Raw genomic sequence first — 17,663 nt, forward strand, 5'->3', positions numbered from 1 at the left:
GTCCCTGTGGAGACATAAATGTGAGTGGAATCTCATGTCTATGAAATTAAACCACCACTGAAGTTAATTAACAACAGAGCGTGACATATCAGGAAAACAAAGATAAAAACTTGAAGGAAATCACTTTTTCTAAGACATCTCAACAATAAAACATGAGTGAAATGTTTCAACCAAAAAAGAAAAAGCAAACAAACAACGAAGGACAAGGGGTCACGGCGTTATAGACTTGTCTTCACTCTGGGGTCATAGTAAGATGTGAAGCTCATTAGTTTTATTTATGTAACTTTGTCTCAAATCATTGCTTTCTTTAATACAGAACATAGAACTGAAAACCTCAGAGAGGTAACATTTGTACTTTCCAAGCAATGCCAATCAGTGAGCTAAGACAGCTTCAGACAACACAATAATCTGTACTCTAAACAGGAGAGACTTCTACCCTAAAGTCTTGGCCCAACCCTAGCAAACAGAATTCTCTTCTTAATGTACCGTGAAGTCAAATAACACAAAATTAACATTTCCCAAGCACCTACTATGTGCTGACCACTGTTATGATCAAGAAAGCTAGCACGCAGGCATAGAACTGAGAGCTTGCATGGCTGAGTAAGCGGAAAGCTCAGATTTAACCAAATGTACAAGTGAGGTAAATCCCCACTAGATCCCTCCAACAAAAAAACTGCCAATTTTACAGCACACACATCCATGCTTATCTAATCTGGCAAGAGGCACCACCAGGCAGAGATCTCAGGGTGAATTGCATGTGAATTGCATTGCGACTTAAACTTCCAGTCCTATCCATAAGTATTGCTACCTTCACACTACAGCCGACGGCCGGCTCTCCCATCACCAGAGCGTGGATTCTGAAAGGTGCGCTCTAAAAGATGAAGATGGGAGCTGTCCCCTGCCTGGAGGTGCGTCATCCCAGACTCCAGCATCTGCAAAGGGGGTGACAACAGCACCTGGCAGGTGGGCACACGTTTGCACAAACCAGCCTATGGATACTGTTTGGTTTCAATGATTTCTTCTGAATTTAGTAATTGTTTTTAAGCTAAGTGTAATTAATCTTAACTCACTGAAAAAAATTACACTAACCCCCCTCCCCCAAGTAACACTGGTCACTGCTCCCTGGTGAACACTCTCATCCACTGAAGTCTTTCAACATTCCCCAGTGAAGTGCTCTGAAGAGGAACCTGGTGGCAAGGTACCTTCGCGTTGAGGGGACACACGGACAGGGCACTTTGGAAGAGCCGGTCTTCACTCCGCCACTCGCCGCTGCGAACCACACATCTCAGCGTGTTGATGAGCAGAATGCCCAGGATGATGGCGGCAACTGGTTTCTGAACGGAGTAGGCAGATGTCATGAGTGAGCTATGCGGTGGCTAGGGTTCTTTGTGGCAGCACTCTGAGCTGCGCTGTTTTCTTTTTGGTGTGTGCATATATGGAGAACATGCACTCGGGTGCACCCTCCTGTGCCCACGTAGAGGCCACACGAGGACACCAAGCGCCTTCCCCCTCACCTTCCTTCTTCACACAGGGCCACTCACTGAACCTGGAGCTGGTTACCTCTGCTAGGCTGGCTACACAGTGAGTTCCCAGGATCTGCCTGGCTTGGCGCTCCCAAGCTCAGGGTTACGGGCAAAGCCAACGCAGAGTTTCACACCGATGCTATGGTTCCAGCTCAGCCTGCATGCTTGCACAGCGAGTCTCTCACGCACCGAATCATCGCCCCAGCCCCCCCCCACCCTGGTACCTTTTTCTTTGTGTGTCTGCTTAGGGCTCCGAAGCCAAAGGTGAGCAGAACACAGAAGCCCGCGCTCGGGAGGTACAGGACGCGCTCCGCGACCACGAAGCCCACTCGGAAGAACAGGTTGCTTGCAGGAAGAAAGGGGATCACAAGGAATCCCAAACCCAGAGTAAGGGTTCTGGAAGATGAAATGGTTGCTTTTAGACTTCTCAAGAAAAGTGCCTTGTTTCTTACCGCCAATTTAGAAAAGATGTTAGCAAAGATAAAGTCATCAGTGGAGGCAGCACAGAGCAAAATACTTAGCAGCCAGCACACAGGAAAAACATCCAAATCATATGCCAGACAACATTTAATCTATTTCTTGAGTAGTGAACACTGGTCCCAAATAGATCCATGTAGTTTTTAATGGATGACCCCACCCCACCCCAACACACACACACACACACACACACACACACACACACACATGCACACACACACCACTTACACTTTCCTAACATGAACAAATACTGAAATAGATTAAACATTGTAAAATTCCAAAGAAACTGACATTTTATGTGGGAACCACTTGAGCACAAACTCGCTGTGCGGTGAAACTCATCCAGATGCACATTTCCGTGTCTCGTGTGATACGGTGGTGTAAGTGAGGCAGTGAGGCCACATCCCGAGCTTCCTCTGGGAGCCCGTGACTCACAGCACTTTAGTTTTAAATCCTGTTTCACACATACAAATGAACTGGACGGAAGCTGTTGCTCTTCAGAAGCTAAGGTAAGCGCAAAGCATCCATGTGTTTTGAGAAACGCCACAAGGACTGTCACCTAGGCTTTGTGGAAATCCTCCTACAGTTTTCATTGTCAGAGCATGTTTGTTTTCCCCAATTATTTTCTCAATAACGCTTCGCATAAGATCCTTTTATCTGCTGGGAAGGTATCGTATCTCTTCAGGGCAGCAAGTTAATTTGTGCTGGACAACAGAAAGGACCAGCACGAAACTCGCAAGGACTTCTCTGACGGAGAACTGTGAAGTAATGGGCCCAACACACGAACTGCACTCTCTGTTCTGAGCATAAATTATACTTTAGTGCTTAACAGAGGGGAAGTACTGCGCAGGAACTGGGGGTGGCACCTGGCGGTCATGCCCACTGCTCCTCCAACTTCCCTCCGCACCAGCTGAAGCTAGCCGTAGATTCCTACTTGGTGGTTGCCATAACTTAGAACAAGTGTCCTTAGATATGCACAGAGTTGTTAAAAGTGACGGGTGCTGGGTTTAGCAGGATGATTCTGTAGCAGTTAAAATTGCTGCCTCTTACCTTCTCTTGCAGCTATCTTCAGCGCACAGGGCTTGGAATATTAGGCCAATTAGGCAGAGCCAAAGTGCCGCTAGAGCAATTACCCTCCAGTCACCAACTGACTTAATGAGGGGGATGCAGCCCATTGACCAATCAAAACACAGCCACCAGGGACACAGCAGCAGCCAGGCATTCAATGAATAGTAGTAATTATAGTTTATGGCCTGTCAGTCAAAAGAAAAACAAACACGTCCTTGATGTCGAACTTGAAAGAACATGCATATCCTAACTTCACTTCCGAGGCAGTCATGAGCGTCTGTTCCAGGGAGCAGTTGTGTAAAAATAAAATACTGCCCATTTGTGTTCTGCGGATAGGCTGTAATCTGTAATTTATCAACTTCGAGCAGATTTTAGAATTTTAATACTTCAGCCAATGCAGATGTTACTTATATTTCTGGCTCATTTACTCAGGGTTATCTAATGCCTCTGCCACGGTCAATGTGAGGCCTGCTGTCACCAGGGACCTAACAATTTAAAAGCCCAGCCCTCCCTATACAGCCGCCTGATTTCTCTCTGGAAAGCACACACTGAGAACCTGGGGCTAGAGATCCTTGCTTATAGGGACACAGGCGAATACTCTCGATACTGTCAGACTCTTCAGGAGCACTGTGCTACTACATTTGTCTTAATTCAGTCATGCCAGGTTCCCGTGCAGCTACAGAAATGGGGTCAGAAAGCACATTAGGAAGACGGCCATCACTATAGAAGGGCAGCCCTCCCTTCTGTCCACAAAAGGAGTTATGGCGGTAGTTCTCTCTGGGGGCCTGAATCCACAGATTCAGCAAACCTGAATTTAACCACATGCTGAAAATATTTGGAAGAAACAAATTCCAGAAAGTTTCAAAACCCAAAGCTTAAGCTTGGTGGGCAGCGTACTTCACTGTATCATGTAACAAAGAGCAGGAGTTGTGTCAGGCACAGTATAGAAGCCGAGAGACTTGTGAGCTTAGGGAGATGGGAACAGGTTATATGTAACTACTTTACATAATCAAAGAGGCTCAAACACCCCTGGATTTTGGAATTGGGGGGGGGATCTTGAAACTAATTGTCCATGGAGAGCAAGAGATAACTACATAAGAAGCCAACACACAGTCTTCCCAACTGTGTAATGACAAGTCAGCTTCAGAACCGTAACAACAGCAAACATGGGTGTGCGCATTTATTAGGCACTTGTGAATACGGTGGTGGGTGGGAGAAGATGGGGAAGGATGAAGTGTAAAAAGCCACGGTTCTCAACCGTCCTACGGCTGCAATCCTTTAATACAGCTCCTAGGGTTGCCGTGACCCCCAATCACAAAATTATTTCCATTGCTGCTTTATGACTGTCATGTTGCCACTGTTATGGACTGTGGTGTAAAATCTATTTTCCAACTGTCTTAGGAGACCCCTCAGAAAGGGCCACGGCCTACAGGCTGAGAACTGCTAGTCTACAGGTTGAAAGCGAGAGGAAGTAATTGAGAAGATCCAGCTCAACACTTACCCTAACTAGCATGCTATCAGCAAAGGAGGCTGGGTTGTCCACCTCAGTGAATGCCGGTGGGCCTGTACCCATGATGGCCCAGCGTACGTAAAGCATCCCCGTGCCTCCGAGGGTGAGCAAGGTCATTCGGAAGAGGAGGCCTCCATTCCTGAGCACACCAATGTTCTGAAAGGACACCACAAAGTTCCTTTAGTTGAAGATTTTCACTAAAGCCTAGTGGGTAATCCAAGCACTTAGGGGCTAAGACAAGAGGCCAGCCACGTCGGCCCACACGGTCTCCTGGGGGCTGAGTTCAAGTCCAGCCTAGGCAAGCCAGTAAGACCGGGTTCAAAAATAAAACGTAAGAAAAGGGCTGGAGGAACAGGTTAATGATAGGGCGCTTGCCTAGAACGAGGCCTGGGGTTTAATCCCAGCACTGCAAAATAAGTAAACAAATCAAATCCAAGTATAACGGACACAGTGCACTAAACAGCTGCCCACTCGAGAGTTCAAATCTTAAGAAAGATTCGAAAAACAGCATTTTTAAAGAGACTGCTAGTTGCCATTTTCCATGTCTAGGCTCAAGATGAAGAACATAGCTCACCTCTAATGACTTGTCCTTATGTAGCACCTTCCGGACAGCTACCAGAATGTTGAATTTGCCTGTCACCAGGATATCAAACACAGCGTTCAAGCCCTAAGAATCAAAGCCTCACAGTTAGTCTGGAGGGAGCCTGGCTTCGACAGGGCAGAAACCATAGTCACATTTTCATTATTTAACCCAGACAAGAAACTTGAAGATGACCACAGACCAACTCCCAGGTACTTAGAAAGAACAACAAGTGTTTAGATGAACCTAATCCACAGGACGGATTCTACCAGTGCTAATCTAGGGAGTCCCTGGCAGCAATGATCTCACAGCCTACATGTAATGTAGCAGCACTGTGCGATTTAGAATAGCTAAAACTCTGGGGCTCCCATCAGAAGCTCCCCAGAAGTTTTTGTTTCTGCTATTCCTTGTCTGTAACTGAAACAGAGTGGTCAGCTGCCTGGGCAGTAAGTAAGCATAAAAAGAGAAAGGCAGCCATCAATCCTGCCAACCCTGCCTTATACCTAAACTTCAGTGGGCTCACTGGGGCCTGGGGAATGGTCAAACACGTCAGTCTCTGAGGGAGCCCTGGCTCTCTCGGGTAGAGCTCCCTGGGCACACAGCTGGACTCCATTCTCCAGAGCGCCCCTTGGAGGAGAGAATTCAAGGTGAGTAGGGTCACGTGGGAAGCAAATGGAGCCTGGGAAGAATGACCACACTCTTCTGGAGCTAGAGTCTAAAATCTAAAAGCTGGACTCTCTTCTCTTTGTGTCCCCTTACCGGTGGCTGTAACTTAGCTGTCTAGAGAAACTCTGCACACTGCACATTAAAGATGCTAATGTGTGCACAAGTAAGCCTCCTCAGACACTATTAGAACCACCCACTACTGTTAGGTGAACAACAAATGACCTACGTGACCTCTGGTGGCTACCAGAGGTAGTGTGACTCCGCCCACACTAGCAGCTCCACGGGCACCCTCTGCTTTGGCAGCTATTCAAAGTATAGTTAGGCCTTGGACCTCATCTTTACTCTGTGGATGGTTTCCTGTACATGTCACTCTCACCTGCTGGAACCCCTGCCCAGTCTGTACAAAAGAGTCTGAGTGTCGGGTGAAGCTGCCCCTAGTGACAGGGCTCTTTTTTAATACGGGGTTTTAGAGCAAGGAAGATGAGGAATCATCAGAAGCCAGTGCTAATTTGTGGTTTCCAGAGCAAGGCTGACACCCCTGCTTAACTCTCTCCCACAAATGCAAGGAGTCACTAATTATCCAATTCACAGGCCACTGCCGGGTTAAACATAGCCAAGAATCCTGATTTTACCCACTAACGTGACAGTCGATCATCATGGGTCACAGAGAGTCTCTGCTTAACTATACACTGCTTTCCAGAAGACGGGAGCTCTATCTGCTGCTACTCTGTCTCATGCTGTTTATCCTCGGCCATGTGATCAGGGGCACGGAGCCCAATACAAGATTGGTACTCACTTTTCCATCCAAGTTAGAGGCAGCCTCAAGATGCTCCTAGTTCATTTCAGTTCAACCTAATCTTTAGTGCTTCTAATGTGTTAACAAACTCTGGAGCAGACCTGGATAGTGTGATAAGCTCAGCAGGCCTGAGAAGGAGCGGAGACCCTGGTCTAACAAGCTCTGGGGATGACGAGGCAGCTGCCCAGGCTGCTGGTCCTTTCTGGCTCATACCCCAGATTCCACGTTTTCCTGTAATGACACAAGGCCAACCAGGGCTGTGTGTGTGTGTGGGGATGGAGGGGATGGATGGATGGATGGATGGATGGATATATATTTAATGCATCTCTGTCGCTCTGACTCAGATCAGACCAAGGCGTGCTGTGCCTGCTGTGTAGGGAGCCCTCTCCTGCCCACCTCAGCTCTGGCAGTGGAAGCTGAGCACAACAGAGCACCCTCAACACTTGGCTCACTAGCATGCACATGTCATTTAAAGACTGGTTCTAACAGACTCACTGAGCTCGCTCTACGAACACAACTTCATGTCTATTTTACGAAATAGAATGTAGCCTACAACTGACTGAAGATGATATACGTCCTATATATACAAATGGAAGCTTCGGTTCTCAGAACTGTGACATGTGTAATGAAGAACAGAAAAAGCCTTTGAAAAATCTGTTTGGGATGGATGGCAGAGGACAGGTAATGAGAATCAGTCCTCTCCTTCTATCATGTGGGTTTCAAGGCTCAAACTCAGGTCATCAGACTGGCAGCAGTCACCAGTACCTGCTGAGCCATCTCACTGGCTCTACACCTTTCTAAACACTCGACTAACTAGGCCAAGGCTTTAAACTGCGGGTCAGGATCCCATGTGAGACCACGCAATTAACCATAAAAACCTGGCAACGTCAAAGTTTCTGAACACAAGATAACCAAAAATTAAGTCAAAATCCAAAACATCTGATGAATGGAAGGTGTTTGTAGTGGCCCCCATCCAGGGTCCACTGTGCAGCCCCACTGAGGTCAGTATTCCAAACACATAGCACACACCCTTGGCACGGGGCACGCCATCACCCCACACAGTGCCTGAACACCCTGGCTGAGACTGTGGGCTTCTGCACGCCATGATTAGTTTCTTTACACGAGTCCTCTGCTCTTACAGAAACACAACGGTTTAACTACGGAAAATCAACACTTTCAATCTTTTCCTATCACTCAAAAGCATTGAAGTATCAAATTAGTGTTTTGTTGGATTAGATTTTCTTAGACAAATAACTATATCCACCTCATGGCATGCAAATTTACTTCATTTAATAGATGGTAAAGTTATGTCATACCAGAGAATTGGTACAAAAATATGATGTTATCAGTAAATGCTTGATCTGTAAGCCTATCTTATATACCTATTTCATATACCCTGGGTTGTGTAAAATGTTTTGGGTGGAAATGGGCTGTGACTGTTGAAGAAACCTGGGCTGAGGATTCAGTTCAGTGGATCAGTGCTTGCCTAGCAGGCACCACAAAAGCACAATGAGCCCGAATTGGACTAGTACTCTTACTCAGGTCAAGGTGTCTCAAGTCTCATTTTGAGTGAGAGAAAAAGCCAAGTGTGTGGGGGCCTAGAAGGTTTCAGTGGCTGGTCAAGGTCTTTGCTGTGTGCAGGACCACTAAGTCTGAGCATGCCCCAGGAAACTCAAGCCATTCTTTCATCTTTTTCTAAGGGACTCTGCAAGAAGGAACCATGCTCCTCTCCCTAAGAAATTCCCATTGGTCAATTCTCACCATTCACAAGTCATGGACAGAACAACCTGTCAGCTCTCCATCTAAAACACTGGCATTGTGGCAGCCAAGACCATTGGTCCAGAAAAGGCTAAAACCTCCGGCTGGGGATGGCACACAGAAGCAGAAGAGGCCACAGGGGTGGGCTGGCCAACAGTGTCTCTCTTGGAAGGAACAGATGTACACAAAATACAGACCCTATCTGTGTCTGAGTTCTTACCAGCACAGTGATTCCTTGTTCTTTGCACAGCATGGCCACTGCTCCCAGAAAGATACTCAGCAACACCCAGAAGGTGGAAGAATGTGCTCCCTCCTTGTTATCTGCTGGGAAGAGACAAACACATAAGTCATGTTTTATGTTCCACCTTGCCAGCACCAGGAACTAAAATTCCAAGCATTCATGCACGGAATCACTATCTGAAACCTTAATTTGGACCAAACTATTGGTCCCCAGTGGGCCAATGTGCGTTTCTGCGCTCAGGCTGGACAATGCCCTCCGAACAGGACATATGTCCCATGTCAAGGCCTTGAGAAGCATTGTAAGTAAGCTCTGTCCACAAAGCTGCCATAACCCAGAGTCCTCGTGGAGCAAGTTCCTTCTCCCCCACCTGCCACCGCCGCGGAACCGTGCTCAGTGCTGCCGAGAGCGCTGAGACTGCAAAGAGCCCAGCTGCCGGTAGAGCGCCTCCATGGACAGTTCAGAGCCCGCTAGGCTAGGGAGAGCGCCTCCACGGACAGTTCAGAGCCCGCTAGGCTAGGGAGAGCGCCTCCACGGACAGTTCAGAGCGCTCAGACATCTCCAGCCCGCTAGGCTAGGTAGAGCGCCTCCACGGACAGTTCAGAGCCCGCTAGGCTAGGGAGAGCGCCTCCACGAACAGTTCAGAGCGCTCAGACATCTCCAGCCCGCTAGGCTAGGGAGAGCACCTCCACGGACAGTTCAGGGCGCTCAGACATCTCCAGCCTGCTAGGCTAGGGAGAGCACCTCCACGAACAGTTCAGAGCGCTCAGACATCTCCAGCCTGCTAGGCTAGGGAGAAGGACTGGGCTCTGCCCACCAGTGCTCAGGCTGGGCCTGCTCCTGTGCAGCGCTGCTGATCCTACCACCAAAGGGTGCCTGGCGGCTGCTCATCTCGCCTAGCACTGCGGACAAGCAAAGGCCTTGGGTCTGTGTGGGCTGCAACTGTTATGGGGCGTCAACAGCAAGTCGGAGAAGTCGGAGGTGGCAGCTGGTTGTCACTAAGTTGCTTTCTGAGGAGGCAGGCGTGCACTCATGGCTGGCAGAGGTCAGCAGAAAATGCAATCTAGTGGCCAAAGCTAAACAGCTGGAAGGAGACAGTGTCACAGGCAGGTTCCTGGCCCTCAGTCCTTACAAGCGAACAGAAGTGAAAAACAATGCCTTTTCTTGTGGGAACCAATCATTAGTGTGTCTGGGTGCATCTGCAAGAACTTTAAATCTCTGCCTCTCACTATTAACGCCCAGCACCCAGCAAGCTGCTTCCATTTACTGCCTCATGTGTACGATGGGGCAATGAACCTAACTCAGGAAATGAGAGAAAAGCACTAGAGCAAGTGACTTGCCAGTGTGGTGTAAGTTACCTCATACCATCTGGTATAAACACCCCTCCAGAAAGTACATAAGAAACTAACGGCAGCTCTTAGTGAGGGAGGGAGAGCCCAATGCCTGGGGAAGCTGCATTTTTCATGCAGAATCAAGTCCTGAGCCGTATGTACATAGAAGACCCCAGCACAGCCAGAATCACTCGCCGTGTGTGGAAACCACAGCTGGAAACGCTGCATGGAAACCACTGCAACTTCCTCAGGTCAGATCACGGGACTCCACGGGGCCTCACGAAACAGCCAAGAGGGGTGGCTGGTGAATCATTCTGGCGTGAAAGGTGCCAGGCACGCAGTCCAGTTTCTAAGGCTCACCATGATTCATGATTCTCACTGAACACTCCAGAAGCCAACCTCCAGAAGCCAGTAACAAGTGCGTGTGTGTGTGTAAGCATGTGGGTGATGCACACCCTGACTGGCTAGAAGTCTTGTTGTTTAGCAAGGACTGATTGGCAAAGCCCCAGGATGGAGGGGAATCTTTCATGTCTTGCTAATAACCACTGAGACCCGGAGTGCACTGGAGGTGATCCCGGCTGAGGCACCTGTCAAGGTGATGAGGCCTGCAGACAGCAGAAGCCTTTGGAAGTTCACGAAAGTGTGAGCAGCACCATTTTCTGCCAGGACTGACACCTGCTGCTGCCTTCAGGCTGAGGGTGGCCCTCGTGAGTGCGACTTTCATTAGTGGCCTTGCTGCTGCGGCCACCTGGCACCCTCTAGCTTCCATGATCCATATTCCACCCCAGGCATAGTAGCCAACTCAACAGATTCCCACTTTGCTTTGCTTGCCTGTTCCCTCGGGCAAGTACGCCTCTGGCAAATCCTACCCTTTTATAGAGCTGTCAAATGTCACTTAAGCTGTGAAGCCACACCCCTGCTCTCCCAGGCAGCCTCCCTTCCAAAATCACATGCTTTCCTGCAGCTACAACAGCAAGTGGCCTGCCTGTCTCACTGCTGATGGGAAGGTGTCCCTAACTGACAGACACCTCAGATTAAGTTAGGAGGAACCGTGGTCTGTAAACTGCCATAACCATAACCCACCATCCACCGGGATATTCTTCGGTGTCTTATAGACGCTGGATTTTCTGTTATTACCCCAGATGAGAATCTCTCAACATTAGACATTTGGTTGTTTGATACTTTGTTGTGGGAACAATGCTACACATCACAGATTTAGATGCATTTCTACTCAGTAGGCAACCCTGCTACAGACATTGCCAAATGACCATGCTGAGGGGAATTATGCCTATCGGGAACCACTGCCCTAAACCAGTGCTACTCAGGGTTCAGGCTTTGGAGCCTGAGCTTAGATCTTGCAAAAACTGCACAATTACAACCCACCTAGGCTTCTTGAGTCAGGAATCCTGAGGATGGCAACTAGCAAGCCATGGGCCCTTTTAACGTGGTCCCCAGGCCTTCTGGACGCTCTGTAGGCCCTGGTAGAAGCCTTGCATTCAGCTACACTGCCGGCACCCGCTCGGCTTGGAGGAGCAGCTGAGAACCGCACTGAACACAGAGCAGCAGCACCCGGTGCCAGCGCTGGAGTGGCAGCACATGGGTAGGTGAAGGAGAAGCCTTTCAGGATGCTTCCAGCAGGGGGCCACCTGGCCTTGACTCCTAACACAGCCCGTTTCACTTTTAAGCTCTGGCCCACTAGGAATGTAATTCCTTATGCTGAGCACAGGCTTGCCTTTCTAAAATTCATGGTTTAGCTCCAAGCTGTTCCGGCGGCCCAGGGCATGGACGTCAACGCTTCTCCCAGAACCACTACATACTAACCTAGTTCTAGCAAACAAAAAATGACTTATATACATGTAATACCAATACCCCACCACCATTACCAGAGCCACTCACTAAGCAGAATTCTGACGTGAGACTTTGTCCAAGTTCAGCGTAAGGCGTTGAATCCAACCTCATCTCACTGTACTTGTGTCCACTAAACCTAAGCCTAAGTGTCCTAGAGGAGCCAATACACTTATTCTGCTCTGATCTACCTCAGCATGTTACCTGGATTTTATTTTTTTATTATTAAAACTATCAATTCTATTTCACCTACATATACATGGATTTGACATTAATCATTCTCACTTCATACTTTTCAACTAAACATCATATGATTTTTCCAAATTCTTAATTTCAAAAGTACATCCCCAGATCATTTTCTATCTTCCTAGAAAAGTGGAATTACTTTGTGTTTTACTTAAATATAACATCCCCTGTGGGGGCATAACAGGAAACAAATCCCCAGGTCCTTTGTTAACACAGGAAAAGATAACTCTTGAAGTCACCCTGTCAACACGTGAAATCGGAGGGCTCGTGTCCCATTTATCTCCTCCAGATAGCTAACACAACGAAGGCGTGAAAACAAGCAGAACACACAGCCTTCGGCTTAATCAAGCTCTTTCCCTGGGGCCACGGCAGGACTGTACACACCTCTCACGCCCTGGGCTGGCTGGCTCCTGTCAACGTGGCACAAGGCCAACCTGTTCTGACGGAGTCTTCTCTGAGAGAATGCTTCCATGGGTTGGTCTGAAGGCGAGCCTGTTTGGGTAGGTCTGGATTGGTGATCGCTGTGGGAGGGCCAGTGTTGTCCCTGGGCCGGTGGTCATGGCTGTAGGACTCAGCAGGAGGAATAACCCAGGATGAAGACTGAGTTCATCAGTGTTCATCTCAGTGTCCCCGCTTCAGCTCCTGCCTCCAGGTTCCCGCCTTAAGTTTCTGATCTGACCTTCTTCAGCGAGGGAGGCCGGGAGGCCTGCGCACACAGGTAGGCCCTGGAGAAGCCAGCAAAGTTAAACACACAACTCACCTCTTCAGTGGAATGAGGTGCTTAGCTGCTCTTCCTGGAATGTCCAGAATGTTGTAGTTTTACAACCTGGGGATCCTTTGCTGTCTGTTGAGACAGGCTCTGTCCATATCTTCCAGAATTTTTTTTTTTTTTTTTTTTTACTTATCCCAGATCCTTCCCCCCTAAACCTTAGCACAGCTTTTAGGCCATAAAACTATCCTTACAGTGAAGTCAGTTGTGCTGTCCAGCAGCCTAAGTAACTCTGATGTTATCATGGGCCCAGGCCAACCCTGACACCCACAGGCATTACATTTACCTCAGTCACGGTTCCTAGACCCTAACTCTTTGGCACTGTCTCAGCCAACAGTACCCATTCTTGTGAAAGAAGCCAGATATCCTTTGTAAGACTCTCAGTGTGAGCACACCGTAACGCGTTGTGTACTTGGGACTGAGTAAACTGTAATCTGCTTGCTTTTTTCCAACATTGCGCTGGGCTTAAATATGGCTAAAGTAAAATGATCTGGGCCAGATTCTAGAACTCTGGGTACAGCACCGGCTACAACAGTTGGGCTGAGCAGAGTTTCATTCTAACCTCACGCTGATCCTTCTCCTCCTGCCTGCTGCAGAGACTGTGATGTGGAAGTGCAAGCGGAAATAAACCCTTTCCTCTCCAAGCTGCTTTAGTCATGCTTTGTCACAGCCATAGAAAGCCCCTGCTTCCTCCACTCACACTTCTTTCACTGCAGTCTTCCCTCAGCTTCGGACATCACATACCCAGGACAAAGCCTACAGGTGAAGAAGATGCGGCTTCTGAGCGCTGTCTGCTCACGTTGCCTCGGCTCCAGTCACCATTTACTACTAGGCATTGCCTCTGTAGTTAGTGGCAATTTAAGGTCAGCGGTCAGTCGTTAACCTGGCTGACGGCTTCAGAGAGCCACACTCCAGAGCTGCTCCTGTCTTAAAGCAAATCATTAACGCTAACGAGTACTTGGACTTTATCTAGTCCCACTGGGATATGCTACACTGCGACCCTGCATGGGAAAACATTTCACATTTTACACTGATGCCATATAAAATTATATAAAATTGTAATCCATCTCATCACCTAAAGAGACGGTTAGTATCCAAGCCTCCGACTCACCGTGGAGTGCAGGGTGAGCCGATTCCTGGGCCTCCTGCTTCCCTCTCGAGTGCTGCGATTATAGGCCTGGTTCTTGTGGAGCTGGGGCCTGAACCCAGAACTCTATGCATGGTGTGCAAGCACCTCCAACTATGCTACATCCCCAGCCCATTTGTTTCTTGCTGTAACTTACATACCAGAAAATTGAAAAGAACAGGGGTGCCCCTATTCTTTTTCTACTGCACGGCACTGTCCGTAGATACTCAGTCTCAGCCCACACATGGAGCTCCCTGTGCATTGTCCGCATGCCAGCCACACTTCCAAAATTGTGCAAAGTATGACATGAGCTTGCTGATTTCGATCCAGCGTCCTCTCATCTACCCCTTGCCACGAGCTGCTAGTACTTTATCAGGAGCTGTAGGCTACGCTTGCACATATGCTGGGGGTCTTCCAGAAACCAAACTGGAAACCCCCACCTTTTAAAGCCCTACCACCTGGGCCCAGAAAGATGGCTCCATAGTGAAGACCACTTGTTGCTTTTCCAGAAAACGCCGGTTTCGTTTCAGCCACCTCACAAGCCACCTGTACCTACAGTTCAGGGGACCCTCTGCCTTTGCACACAGGTGCCCGCGTGCATGTGGTAGGTATACATACACTCAGGCACATGTATGTGTATATACGTATATATATATATATATATATATATATATATATATATATATACATGTATATATATATATATTATGATGCAGAAGAGCATGTATATGTGTGTGTATATATATGTTAAGTAAATCTCTAAAATCATATAACTTAAATCAAGGGAGTCTTCTTCACAAACATGTAGTATGCCTATGCATTATAAACCCAGGTCAACCAACAGACACAGCATTGGCCAAAAAATGCTTATCTTACAGGGGAGGGTAAAAACTTACACTGAGAAATTGGTTCTGAGTTCTAGGACAACCCAGTCTAGTATATTTTATCCACGAAATTTCCCTAAATTAAGATTTACTTTTAATCCTGATTTGTCAGAGCACCTACTTCTAATCAGGCCAATAGGCAACTTTTTAACCAGGTAATGTGGACTTCATGTTGTGTGTCTGTTTTAAACCATGCAACCAATACTAACAACTCTCATTCCAAGTCTGAGGACTTCAGTACAGGACAGAAATACTAGGCCACCTTGCACACAGTACCGAGTTAATGCTTTCTTTTAGTTTCATGTTTATTAGGAGTCTTTTATATTGCCACATTTCTTATGCAATTATGCAATAATACCAAAAAGTAATCTCAGTGTGAACAAATACAGTTAGAAGTCAAATCTTTTCATTTTTAATTTAGCCTTCAAACTACTCTTCAGGACGAAAGTATGCCCAACATATAAGAGGATAATTTTAAAAAATATGTAATACAAAAAGCATATGGAAATGGATTAATTTTAAATCTAGAGAGAAACAAATGTTAGAAACTGTAAAAGTAAATTTAAAGCAAATGTTGCCTCCAGAACAGTTATACTTATGAATAATCTTTGTGCAGAAATAGTTTCCCTATGAAAGGTAATTCACATTTGAACACAGCACTAGTCAAGTGTCTTTACTGGAGTTCACAGCCGTGACTCTCCAGACTGCTAGATTTTAAGCTTAGGAGATGCAGGAGAGCATGACAAAACCATTTGCAGCCACGAGGAAGACCACGCTAGGACAATTACGCAGAACACAAGCAGCAACAGCTTAAGATCCAGACCGTGGAAGCCCCGCCTCAGTCCATAGCAGATTGTCTATCTTCTGTAGCCCAAGACGACACAACCCCTTAGGTCATCGGGCACAAGCGCTAAAGAAGTGAAGGGAAAGCTCCCACCAGCAGAAAGACTTGTCAGCATGAACACCCGCAAGTGCCAACAGATGTGCCCAATTGAATTTAAGGAAGCACGTGCCTCTGACTTGGCACTCCTTCCGGAGGGAAGCCCTCCTTTCAGCAAAAGCAGCACATTGTACAAGCTAGCCCTCTCCAGCACCCACTGCCTGGCGGCTCCGCTGGGCAAACTGGCACATCATGGTATGTGCGGGAGCCGAGCCACCGCGACAGGTGCTCACAGCTCTGCAGCTGCCAGAGCATCACAAAGAGCGTCAGACTCACGCGCCAAGTGCTGGAGCCAACAGGCTTGTCCTCAGACAGGGAGAAATTCAAGCAAGCAAGGAACAAGAAAAAGGTGGCAGAGAAGATACAAACGATTGCCACTCTCAACTGTCCGTTGGCAATGACCCCACACTGAAGAGCAGGTACCAGCACGACATAGGCAGTTAACTATTTTCCTCACTTTTTTAAAGCGAGTTCTTATACTGTAGTCTAGGCTGCCTCAAACTCGCAATCCTCCGGCCTTTGCCTCCAGAGCATTAGGATGACAAGTGTGAGTCACCCAATTGGCTAGGCTTATCTTTTAAGCATCATGATTCTAAATCAGAGGTAAAAACATACCTTAAACAAAAGGCATGAAATGAGAACTCTGGTTTCCCGGCTGAACTAGGACAGAACAGCAAAAAGAACAGTGAAAAAGGCTTAGAAGTAGAAGCTAACAGACTCTGAGCTCTGGCTGACATCTGGCCAACCTGAGCCCTTGCAGTGTGTGCTGCAGCAGTGCAGTTCGACCATTGCTCTCTGGAGGGTCCTTCCTCCCTGCATGGTAAGGCACTCAGGCCTACGTCAAAGCACCAGCAAAGCATGGAAGTGTTTTCACCATTCTATCAAGCTTACTGGACAGGGCTTACCTGTCTCCAGGCTGAAATAGCAGGCTTTAAAAGAGCTCTCAGTATTGACAAAACATGTCATGAGAACAGCCCTTTTTTTGGTTTGGACATTAAAAAACAAACAAACAAACAAACAAACAAAACATGTACCTTCAACTCATCTGATTTAATGATTTTTTAAAGCAAATGTTTGATTCCTTTATAAAGACATTCCATTTTTAAAAAGATTTTGTTTCATAGCTTATAGGCTAAACATGCCCACACATGCATGCATGCCAACATGCAGACACAGACACACACACACACACACACACACACACACACACACACACACACACAGTAAAGGGAAACCAGTAGAGCCCTGGAAATGACAGTGAGCCAATTTCCCTCCATTTTCTTTTCTTTTTAAAAATTTTTTTATTTATTAATTTATTCACTTTGTATCCCAGTTGTATAACCCTCTCCCTATCTCCTCCCAATCCTGCCTCGCTCCCTCATCTCCTCCCAGTCCCCTTCCCCAGTCCACTGATAAGAGTCCACCTCCCCTTCCATCTGACCTTAGCCTATCAGGTCTCATCAGGACCGGCTGCATTGTCTTCCTCTGTGGCCTGGTAAGGCTGCTCCCCTGACACATACACACACACCTCAGGGAGACATACTTATCACCCTGCATAAAACTAAAGTCCAAGTGGATCAAAAATCTCAACATAAATAAGACACACTAAATCTGTTAAAGAAAAAGTGGGAAAGAGCCTAGAACTCACTGGCCGAGAAGACAGCTTCCTGAACAGAACACCAAGGCAGCACAGGCTCTATGATCAACCATTAACTGAAAAGCTTCTATAAAGCAAAGGACACTGTTGTCAGAACAAAACAACAGCCTACAGACTGGGAAAGGATCTTCACCAACCCTGTATCTGATAGAGGGCTAATATCCAGATTATATAAAGAACTCAAGAAGTTAAATCAAGTAATCCAATTAAAAAATGGGGTACAGAGCTAAACACAGAATTCTCAATAGA

The 17,663-nt window shown here is 47.2% G+C and overlaps 1 protein-coding gene across 4 annotated transcripts in view; it reads right to left on the minus strand.

Annotated features, from left to right (window-relative positions):
* Tmtc4 (transmembrane O-mannosyltransferase targeting cadherins 4) overlaps window positions 1–17,663 on the minus strand; it is a 57,701-nt gene that overhangs the window by 18,645 nt on the left and 21,393 nt on the right. For 2 of the 4 annotated variants that reach the window (XM_060391660.1, XM_021644402.2), the window contains exons 6-11: window positions 8,599–8,699; window positions 5,153–5,245; window positions 4,570–4,734; window positions 3,051–3,253; window positions 1,748–1,919; window positions 1,203–1,334 (exon numbers count right to left, since the gene is read on the minus strand). In XM_060391660.1, the coding sequence (XP_060247643.1) occupies window positions 1,203–1,334; window positions 1,748–1,919; window positions 3,051–3,253; window positions 4,570–4,734; window positions 5,153–5,245; window positions 8,599–8,699 (866 nt within the window). Of the gene's footprint in view, window positions 1–1,202; window positions 1,335–1,747; window positions 1,920–3,050; window positions 3,254–4,569; window positions 4,735–5,152; window positions 5,246–8,598; window positions 8,703–17,663 lie in introns of all 4 variants that reach the window. The other 2 variants (XM_060391658.1, XM_021644394.2) reach the window with 1 other exon arrangement.

The sequence above is a fragment of the Meriones unguiculatus genome, chromosome 9, assembly GCF_030254825.1.
Source record: "Meriones unguiculatus strain TT.TT164.6M chromosome 9, Bangor_MerUng_6.1, whole genome shotgun sequence".
Taxonomy (NCBI): Eukaryota; Metazoa; Chordata; class Mammalia; order Rodentia; family Muridae; genus Meriones; species Meriones unguiculatus.